Below are 11612 nucleotides of genomic sequence, written 5' to 3' on the forward strand. Positions count from 1 at the left end.
TTTAATGGTCCACGTGGTAAGCCAAACTGGCTCTAAAACACCACAGAGCTCATTGTACACATCTCTATGATCTCAGCACTCTGGCAACTGGCACGATTGTCATAACAGAGGAATTGATACCAGTCTGATATTGTGCTTATGTTTAATTTAACACTCCACATACTGTACGCAAGTCAAAAGCCTGTGGATGGAGCCAAAATAAGCTCATTATCACTTTTTCTGCCATCTGGCTTTGCAATGTGACTGTAGTATATCATCTGGTCACATTCATGGCAACTCAGCATCAAGGAAATGTATGATTTAAACTGTGGGAACAAAAAAAAAGTAACAGCGTAAAACAGTAGAGCTGTGTAAAGTAGTCTGGCTGCGTTATACATGCCCCATTTAAATTGCACATGAAGATCAGTTGGAAGGAATGAGAGTGTGCTTTGCAGGGCATCAAAGAGGTTCAGCTGTCACATCACAGCAAGCAGGACCTGGATTTGAATCTGAGCGTCGCTTTGCATAATGTTCCCCTGCTCAGTGTGTGTTGAATCGTATCGAGCTGCTCCTTTCTCCTTGCTGGCAAACGGCACGATGTCACATGAAGTAAAGACTGTGTTTGCGAGACGCTTTGTGGACGAGTGTCGGTCTACCTTCTGAACACGCTGGACATGTTTGACCCTGAATGGACATCTGGCAAAATACCACGCAGTTACACAGTCAATGATAGGAACTACAAATAAACCCTGGCTGTTTTCTTGTGCCCTCTCATTCCCCCTGATGGCACGTTGGATTATGTCTTGACCTTGAGTGTCAGGAACTCGTGTTCGAATCAGGAGCAAAGGTGCCCTGTGTTTTAACCAGCCAAGTCTATGGGGCAGGCGTCTGTGGCATCCTCTGTTATAAAGAGCAGCCAATTGAAATATCATCTCCTTCTTCGAAGAGGAGCAGATATTTTGCTCATTGGAAAGAGAGTGGCATTGAGGGACACTTGAACGTCTTTAAACAATGAACCTGTTTTGTTATCTGTGCCCATGATATATTCGAGGATAGAGTCACAAATGAGATTGAAGATTAACAGGACTGAATTTGTAATATATTGATTTGTTTGGGTTTTTGTCAGGCTAATTACAGGATTGCCTGCAAACTGTGCAAATGTTTGGGAAATTTTAACCAGGGACGTTAACATCATAACAATTTTGTTATCAATACGCACATTTTCACCTGGAGAACAAACGCTTGCAAGGTTGCCAGTTTCAACTCCAAAATAGCCTCTCTTTGTTGTTTATTACACCAATATTACTTAAAAGGATGAATGTTTTGCTTTCATTGCTATAGTTCTCTAAAAACAATACAATCCAATAGAGTATTATATCCTCTAAATTGCTGATGTCGTCAGTTCGCAAGCCAACAACAGCGACAAATAATGCTGGCGACAGCAGTCTTAATGCGAAAGCCTGGTTTGAGCCGCCTGTTCCTGTAACTGAGCCTCCACACGTGAAAATGTTGGACCAGCTTCCACAGTCTGAGGGGTTTTAGCAAACAGAGCGCTTTAGATTATGCTGCGAGTCGCTGGTGGGGGGAGATTTATGCAAAAGGAAAAGTCGCCTGAGTAAATGAGCACAAACCCTTTCTACAAATATAGTTCACCTTTTTTTGTTCCTGGACTCAGGCCAATGCTATTGTTAGTGGGTTTTTTCTTTCCTTTTCTGTGCAGTATATCATGTCATACCACCTGGCCTTTGACTAACTAAATTAAAGAGTTGAATTTTCCTTGAGCATTATTCGTATTCTTGTTCTGCTTCTGGAGTTCACATTGGTCTTTTCAGGGTAATATGATAACCTGTCTGTCAACGAATTGGAATAAAAACTTGAGTTTTGACTCAACTGGTAGTAAAAGAAAGTGAAACTCACAACACAAATTAGAGGACGTGATTTTGTTTTTTTTTATAGCTGTTGGTTGGATTCGCACCACTGGACCAAAATATCCATTTTGTCCTTTTGTGAGAGGAACAAAATGACTGAAAGTGCTTACGACTGCTGCCGCCACTGAGCACTAACACAGATCGCCGACGTGCACCTGAGGAGGATATTAAACAGGTTTCCTTATTTGGGAATCATTTATCCATCAGCAGTGTTGCTCCCGGGCATGTGTGTTTTATCTTATGGCTACAACGCCATCTGTGAACCTGTGCAGTGTTCAAACTGCTCACAACAGTACAGAGAATATAAATGTGATATTTTACTCTCACTGGAAAAAAAACAAATCAGCCTGCAATGTTATGCGTGAGATGAATGACATTGCGAAGGCACTCCTCTTGCAATTAAGTAGCTTCTAATTGGGAATTGAGCCACAGCAGGAGAGGGTGGGGAAAAAAAACATTGCTGGTTACTCCTTTGCAACCCAGGTTAATTAAAGGACTTTTGCAGAATTCTAATTAAAAAGTGAAATATATTGAATTGGTCCAGTAACTCTGAAATGTTTTCTTGAACGGCCTCGTTACAGTCATTGAGAGGAGGAGAGCCTTTGTCGTGTACACAATACTTTATCAAAGAGTCACATATAAAAACACACTTCTTTCAACAGGAGGCTTTAACTGTTATTTTCATCCTCATCGGTTGCTCCCTCCGACGCATTAAAGCCCTCGAATACTAAGAACACTCAAGCAACAGAAATACACACCACAGCACACAGACCCTTAAGTTTAAGATTAGAATACAACACACACAATTCAAAAATATATATCCTCTAATCTTGCAATAGTTGCTTTTTTTTCTTTTCTTTTTTTAATACAATTAGAAAAAATACACAGTCAACATGATTTACTGGGTGGGAGGGGAATGCTTTTACAAAGTCACAAGTGATATTGTATGTTGCACCATGATGGCTTAGGATACAGCAGCGCTCGCAGCATCCTCACAGAGCGTCTGTAGTGTTCTGTGTGCCATCAGAGGAGATCATGATCTCCTGTGTGTTTACATGCCCTGAAAGGTGTTGAACACTGCTCCCTGCCAGGGTTTGTTTTTTTTCTCTTTTCAATATATATATATATATATATCTATATATATATCTATATAGTCATATTGACAGTTCAAGGATTCACCTTGGCGTTCTGTCATGTGTGTTCACAGGTTGTCACCTCAGGGAGGGGAGTCTGGTCCTGCATGATCACTTGAGGGGGGGTGGGGGCAGGGCGAGCGTGAGCCACCGAGTTTTTCTGCAGCTCGACTCCGAAGGCGGGCGGAGCGTTCTGCAACTGTCTCCTGTACTGCACAAAGCTGCAGGTCTTTAGGATGATAGCCAAGATGTTCTTCCCTATCAGGATCCCGGAAACCCTGGCGTCCCTGTACAGGATCATGTTGCCCCCACGGATGAACAGCGTGATGACGTTGATGGTCACCAGGCTGAGGATGGGGTACAGGAGCATCTTGTGGGGGACGATGTTGATGCCCTGCATGCTGATCTCACTCAGGGACACGCAGGGCAACACGAGCAGCAGGATGTAGCAGTAGAAGAACATCAGGCCCTCCGCCCACAGGGGGAGCCCTTTCTTTTGAGGCTCCCACAGGTTGGCCTGGATGTCCAGGATGTCGAGCAAATCCACCACCACCCAGAAGAGGCGGTTGCGTATCTCCTCGCGCTTCTTGAAGGCGCGAACATACTCCATGTGGTCGATCGCGACCAGCACCACGAACAGCACCGGGATGCAGATGGACAGCAGCAGCGTCAGCGCTTTCCGCGCCAGAACGTCCAAGCTCTTCCTGTCGGCTTTGTAGTTCTGATACACAAAGTAGACTTTGATCTCCAGCACGAAGATGTAAAGGAACCACAATATCATGGCGTAGCCCCGTTTAGCTGTGCGCACCTCGGCGCCCACCCACACTGCCACGTAGCGTAAGACAATTAAAAAGCAGATGTCTCCCACCATCACCATGATGCAGATGCCAATCTTGCGGGGGCCGTGGTTCTGCTCCACCAGGTAGGCATCAATCAGTGCCATGCTGCTCATGATCAGAATGGTGGACAGGCACACGTGGGGCTTGTTGGTGGGGGGTGGAGGTACCATGCTTGCCGGGGGGGAGCGAAGGAGGTGGAGGAGGAGGAGGAGGAGGAGGAGGTGTCGTGTTGAAGAGGGAGGGCAGGGGGTCCTCAGTTTGGAGGCAGATCAGCTAGACAGCGGTGTTCCCGTCCATTGCTTCTGCCATGGCCACAATCCAGGAAGCATTAATAGGATTCACACAGATCACTTCAATCAATCTCCGCTTGTGCCCAAGCCACCTGGTGGGTAGACAGTACCCCTCATTTAGTGAATAGTGTCCACTGGCAAATGGTCTGTAAATATACAGCTTCACTTGTCTTAAAAATTAATAAATCTCAGGTTGTGCCTACCTTTTTACACCCAAATAATCTTTTATTGAGCACAACAGTTTAATCAGCAAGTTACAGTGTCTGTGATTAAGAGAGAGAGAGACAAAACAGCTCCTGCAATGTGCTCTCATTACAGACTCACTCTCAACACCCTTGTTCTCATACAAGCTTAAGCCTCAGCGATAAAAATCCAGCTGAATACTCACTTGTGTCCCTCTTTGTACTTTATCCTAATGACTGGCAGCGAGCGATCATCCATGAGACTGCACTGAGAGATCACAAAGCCCATCTGTAATCCACAGGAGAAGAGAGGAGAAAACGCACCAGATCTTCTCCGTCTCTGACAGACATAAATCCACCAGTCAAGGAAATGTTTTTTTTTTAAATTCTGTCTCTCTTTTTTTTCTTTTTAGGGGGAAGAGAAATCCCAGAATATCGTCATAATCCACTTACCACTCAGACTGAATCAGGAGGAGGCATCTTAATGATCACAAAGACGTGTCTCAGTTCCTGCAACTAAAAATAGAGCTTGTTTTGTGTTGTGCTTAGATAAAAAGATTTAAAACCCAGATTCCGGAAAGAAAAAGTGATGAAGTAAAACAAGACATCTCTGCAGGAAATCTTGCTTAAAAAAGAATTTCCTCTGCAGAAGTTTTCCCCTCCATGATCCAGCATCCAGGGGGGGAATGTAGTCTGTTTTCCCTTTGCAAGTTTCAGGAGAAGAAGGATCGTAGTGGATCTTTCAAATGCGGCGTGACTCTCCCTGTCCGTCTCCACTCAGCTGTTTGCATGTGTGTTTCATGTGTTTTCCCGTGTGTGTGTGTGTGTGTGTGTGTGTGTGTGTGTGTGTGTGTGTGTGTGTGTGTGTGTGTGTGTGTGTGTGTGTGTGTGTGTGTGTGTGTGTGTGTGTGCGTGCGTGCGTGCGTGCGTGCGTGCGTGCGTGTGTGTGTACAGGCTTCAGCTGTCTTCACGCTCCGTTGTCGCTGGGAAAATGCTGCTCTCCTGGCACGATCCCGGCTGCTGCTGCTGCTGCACCGTTTTCTGTCTCCAGCTAAAGCAGCTTTTTTTTTTTTTTTGCTTCCTTTCTTTCAGTTTTTTTTTTCCTTTTCTTTTTTTGCCAGGAACACTGGGATCAGCAGCGCCAGTGGATTCCCCTGTCTTCACTCAGCATGCTCTGCCAGCACCACCAGCACTGTGATACTCCACCGCCGCCTGCCTCTGTGCGTCTGCCTCTGTGCGCTCCTCTCCTCAGCCTCAGCACCTCTCTGCGAAGTCAGAGATGCTCCTCTGGTGCTTTCACACTCACTCCTGAGATCTCTCTCTCTCTCTCGCTCTCTCTCTCTCTCTCTCTCTCTCTCTCTCTCTCTCTCTCTCTCTCTCTCTCTCTCTCTCTCTCTCTCTCTCTCTCTCTCTCTCTCTCTCTCTCTCTATCTCTCTCTCTCTCTCTCTCTCTCTCTCTCTCTCTCTCTGTCTCTCTCTCTGTCGCTCTCTCGCTCTCCCTGTCTCGCTGCTACATTCCTCTTCCTTCTCCCTCTCTTGCTCAAGTAAAGGCACTTGGTGTGTGGAGGTGACGGTCAGCAGACCACAGCTGCAGAGAGAGGGAGAGAAAAAAGATGTAAAGAGAGAGATAGGGAGAGAGAGAGAGAGAGAGAGAGAGACACTTTTCCAGATAAAAGAGGGGTAGGATGGGTGGTAAATGGGGGTAAAGGGGTGGTGCGTTTTGAAGCTTAGCTGAATGCACAACTTCTCGCTCACCGTCTTATTATTTTTTCACTCTTTCTCCCCCTCACTTCTCTCTCCCTCCTTCTCACATTGTGTCTTGTACTGATATCCTATTTTCCCGGGCTGCCTCTCTTTTGGCTCCCGGAGAAAAAAGCCCCAGCTTCCTCCTCCTTGTTCTCCGAGAAGCCCATTACAGCGCCACGCAGCTATTTCTTTCGAGTTTGGAGGCACTGGAGACGAAAAGTGATCCGGAGCGGAGAAGATGCCTGTCTACTGTGGGACACAGAAAGCCAAGGTTCCCAGAAGGCTGTTGTCTGCAGTCTGGGGAGACACAGGGGGAGGAGGTGACGAGGGAGGGAGGGAGGGAGAGAAAGCGTGCAGTGGCTCCTCCTGACAGAGAGCCTTTCTATTGATCTACTGACAGAGCAGTGAATCAGGAGACTGAGGCAGAGCCACAGACCAAAAGAGATAAAGGGGGTAAACGAGGGGAGATGGTGAGGTACAGATGTGGAAGAGAGCAAATGAGAGAAAAAAGAAGGAAAAAGACCCAAGATGAGATGGTTTAGTGATGAGAAGAGAGAAAAAAGAGAGCAGAAGATGCATAGCACAGGACTAAATGTCAAGGGAACTTTTTTTATCCTCTGAGATGTAATAATGCCTGGCTTGGAGATAATATATATGCAAAAAAAAAAAAAAAAGGTAAAGGTAAGATGAGGTTGGTGTGTTTGCTTTGCCATGCAGTATGCTAACACCACCAGCTCTGTTTATCCAGCTGGGCCAATTAGGGCTAATCCTTCCTCAGAGGAACCAAACTGCTTTCATTACTACAGTATGAAGCAATTTATTGCTCACTTCATGAATTGCCGTCATTGAAGAGTCAAAAGTGTTGGGTTTCTATGCTGTGTGGCTGCACTTTTCATCTGTGCAATGACGACAAACATAATTGCAATCAATCATGCGGCTGATCTTTTCCTCTCTTTTTTTTTTTTTTTTTGTGAATGGACGTGGTTGTAGACGTACCAGCTGTGGATCAGCTGGGGGGCTGCCTCCATGTTCGTTGATGACTTCCATCATGCCTCTATCATGACAGCATGTAGAAAGTCAAACAAGTCAATCTGGCTGAAACTGCCTTTCAGCTGCTTTCATATCGACCACTTCCTTTGGATTTATCCTCCACATTTGAGCCAAGAAGCATTGTGATAAATTATTAACCTCCTTGTTGCTTTCGCAACTTAACAAAAAACATCCTAAAATTCATTACAGAACACACTAATCTTCAATTTAATACCAACTGCTGCAATACATTCAACAGATTGTTAGGAAGATGGTGGTTGGAAAATCGCTGGGTAATGAAAGGTGTGAGCTCTGATTCCGACAGCCCGGGTCCACGCTGACAACCACATGCCTTGTGAAGTGCACTGACGCTGCTTTCCAGTTGACAGAGGGTTTGTCTTTGGGGTCCGTTATTTTATTTTTATAAATTCTGCAAACATGTGAGCATCAATAATGTCTCACTTTCCCTGAACATATCAACCTTTCAAGTCCTTTTTATTGTTTTTCAAAGGACCTTTGGGAATTTATTTAAATTGGCCAGCGCTTTGTATTACGGTACTTTATTGCACGGTAGCATTGAGCGTGAGAGACAGATTAATTGAGACACAATAAAGCATGTTGAGTAACCTCTGAAAAGCCTATATGACTTTGTGTCTTTGGTTAGAGAGATATACAAGATTATTTGTTTAATAGAATTTTCAAATTTATTGATAGAATTAGAATTAAAAGCCACACTCGATACTCGAAGTGAACTTCCAGTATCATTTCAGAATCTCAACACTGGAACAAATTTTGAATTTTTTTTTAAATGAAAATACGGTCTACAACAGTGTTTCCTGTGCAAATCACACTTGATGTACTCAGAAAGAGCTATAGCAGATGAACAGCTCTACTGACCAGCGCCATACTTTTGTTTGACTTATAAAACCTGTCATTCCAGGTTAAGAATTCTTAAAGTAGGGAAGCTTTGTGAAAGGCGGTGTGAACCCTGTGAAGTCTGTCTCCTCTGCACCATGATCTTAATAGTTTCACCCCCCCCCCCCCCCCCCCCCCCAAAAAAATAGATTGATATACCTCCTCTTTTATCTTGTTATTCCTCCCACGTCCCATCCACTATTCTATAATTTATAACTTCATCTACATGCCTCTTGTGATGTACAAGAGTCAGGGGCTTTGTTAACCTCTCCATTAAAAAAAGGGCATTTTACCTGCATTTGGACTTTGAATCATATCTGCTGAATATCTTCATTTGTACATGCTCAGCATTTCTCCACTTTGTCTCCTCTCTCCATGTTTATAATTCATGAGCTGAGAAGGAATCATATCAGCGTCCGTCGGGGTATTGTCTCCTTTAGATGAAGCTGATTTATGCACATTTTTATGTCTGTTTTACAGTCCACTGGTGTCAAAGTTCTCACTCCTGATTAATGTAATTATCCCAGTATACTAAGACATTGCTATGATTTATGATTTATTAGATTCCAGGGTTTTCTTTGTCCCCTCGTGCCCTATCTCTCTCCCTCTCCTTCGTCCATCAGGCTCAGCTCAGCCTCCTACAGAGGAGCGTCCTTGACACTTGGACGGGGACGCTGCATCACTGTTCAGCTCCAGGCAGGCTAAACACACAACAGATCCCAGGCGATAAAACACCGGCCACACTCTCCATTGTAACATCATCTTGCATCAACATCTACAGCAGACAATCAGAGGGTTTCATAACAAGGAAATCCTAGCCCTTCTGCGCTGCAGTGAAATAAAATGTTCAGTTCGATCTCCTTGCCTTTGAATGTGGTATTTGCCTTCATGCAAATATTTGAGTGTGCTTTTATCAGAAGCACAACACACTCCATTTCCAGAAATGTTCCCTTGACAACCGAGCGCAGCAGCTTGAGAAACATCTTTTTTCATCTTTGAGATATCATAAGAAGTATTCAGCACTGCGAGCTGCACCTTGAACTCAGCCTAAATACAATGCGTTTTCAGAACAGTGAAGCTTAAGTAAAAAAAATAAATACCCTTTACTATTGCAATGACAAAAATTGGGCTTTCTACAACGGCTTTTCTTTTAGGCTGATTGCAGCTGCTGGTTCAATCAGAAGCTAATTATTCTCCACTCTCACAGTTTCACTCAGTTTATAGCTCATCTTCTAAATATGTCCCTCCTTTATTGTCAAACTCCAAGTATTTTTGTAAGACATCAAATGTCTACCAATACTTCATCAATAGAGCCCAGCCTGCCCACTTGATGAGTTGTTGTTTTTTTTTTTTCCCGTGCAATGTTATTTCTTTCTGACACCTTCCACATTTATTACCTCAGCGTTCCCCGAGCGGCACCGAGAGGAGATATTATTGTGCAGCTAAGTGCTGCAGGTATAGTGGCATAATTACAAGCTCGCTGAATGAATAGGCTGATTTGATTTGCTTTGTGTTTAGACTGCTGATGATTTCCTTAAAAGTCAAGAGTGGAGGATGATTTATTTCTCCGTGCTACGCCTTGAGAAATCCAAACAGAAACACCTGCCAATTAGATTTATCCCAACATGTATCGCTGTGTTTTTACCAAATAAATGTAGGTGAAATGTTTATCTCAATGATTATGTCATTGTTTGGTAATTTGTTGTCATTGCAAGCTTCAAGAAGTGGATCAAGTTTGGGTGTTTGCAATGTTCGACTCTCCAGGTGTCGTTAATGGTGGTGGTGGTGGGGGGGGGGCAGACATGAATTAATCGCTTTGGTTTGGCAGCTGGGATCCAGTGTCAGCAAGTTGTGAAAAGATTGGGGGAATTTACATCACCAAAGACAATTTGTACATGAAGCATAACAGTGGAAATAGGACACATAAATCACATTAGCTGTAACCCTGAGTCGGCCATCGATTACCTACAGGAAAACAAATGGGAGCGTTCGAGCTTCCCGTCCTTAAACATCCCCATCAGAGAACTAACCACTAAAGTCGGGGATCATGGAGTGGATGGGCTAAGCAGCTCCCGGTGGGGCAATTAAATCAGAGGGGTGGGTGTTGCGAGGGGGTGGGGGCGGGATGTGTGTGTGTGTGGGGGGGGCTCCTCACTGTCCGCTAGGCATTGACACAGAGGAGGCAGAGGTCACTTAAAGCCCTGCAGCACTGACATTTAACGGCTGTTAACAAGGAAGGCGAAGAAGCGTATGCAGGCATCCTTGGCTATATTTGGCATGGCATCAGGTCAGAGCTGAGACAAAGGAGAGTTGACTGTTGTTACAAAGGATTGATGAATACAAAGCAGACCTGGATCTAACAGTATTTGCATCTGATTGATCTTGCTCAGAGTCCCATGTGGGTGGGCCGTGCAACCAAGAGGAAGAGAGTGAATGATTGCCATATTATTACGACAATAATGAAATCAGCAGAGACAGACTTCAGTGCAGATGTATGTGTTCTTAAACCTTGACTTAACAAACTTCCTCACTTCAACACTTTGCCACGAAGGAGAGTAAACACTGAGAGTCAGTGTAGTTTTGAGTCTCTCAAAAGGAATGTGTTCAGCACTATATTTGAAGTTCTGAAACGCACCGAGCGATGAAGCTTGTCATCACCGCTCATGAGCATTACCCCCCCCCCCCCCCCCCTCCCCCCGTGTGAACAGGTGTGTATGTGCAGCACTACAATATATCATAATTCCTGTCTGCTTTGGACAAAGGGCATGAAACAAATATAAATATTTCCCACTGTGGCCCGTCCAACACAAATGTCCACAGACAAAGAAAAAATAGTCAGGTTCACTTTACATAAATCCTCCAACGTCTAATTTATTATTGATCTTAAGTTCAATGGAAGTTTTCATTCCTTCGTATGAGATGACTTTTTCTACAGTGAGATGAAAAAATACTTAACGCCATGTTGAGAAGTTGAAACGGTGTAGGAGGAGTGTAGGTGCTTCATCTTTGGCAGTGAAATCTGCTGACAGTTGTGACAGTTGTATTAAATTTTATCCTCTCCTAATCACGACAAAGCTTAAATGAGCCTGTAGGTGCCACAGCCATCAGTCACAACCTCATCTCATCAGAGGAAAGACAAGTAAGTCGGTTGATTAAAGACATGGTCTACCCAGCAGCCATGGCAATGGCTCAGTTGTACCCACCACCAACTCTGGGCACCCTTACATGCTCATGGAATTAATGTTTGCATGCATGTTTCACGTGAGAAAACAGCTTATATCAGGACACTTTTGCACTTACACTTTGTCTATGTGCATGTACGAGTTTTATTCCTTTCCACATCTCTGGTGACCATTGCACTACTTCTCAGGCCACTGTAGATTGCATTAGGTTCAACACAGCAACTTCCACCACACTCAACAACACCACCAGCTCTTGTTCCCCTTCTCATTTTGCCGTGTCCTGTCTGTCCCTCGCCCCTTTCTTTTATTGGTTGTATATAAGGAACTGCAGGTCTCCACTGGCACCCTTATAGTGTTAGGGTATGTTTGTCTGTCCAGTCCATTTTGTG

General features: G+C 44.3%; 1 protein-coding gene across 1 annotated transcript; it reads right to left on the minus strand.

Moving 5' to 3' along the window:
- Positions 1-3098: 3098 nt before the first annotated feature.
- On the minus strand, positions 3099-4049 carry LOC308120554 (transmembrane protein 121; the record flags this gene model as incomplete). Its single annotated transcript, XM_080481212.1, has 1 exon — positions 3099-4049. One exon carries the CDS (start codon positions 4047-4049, stop codon positions 3099-3101), a length of 951 nt encoding a protein of 316 aa, XP_080337338.1.
- Positions 4050-11612: the final 7563 nt, after the last annotated feature.

Source organism: Lipophrys pholis (genome assembly GCF_963383615.2).
Source record: "Lipophrys pholis genome assembly, chromosome: 15".
NCBI lineage: Eukaryota > Metazoa > Chordata > Actinopteri > Blenniiformes > Blenniidae > Lipophrys > Lipophrys pholis.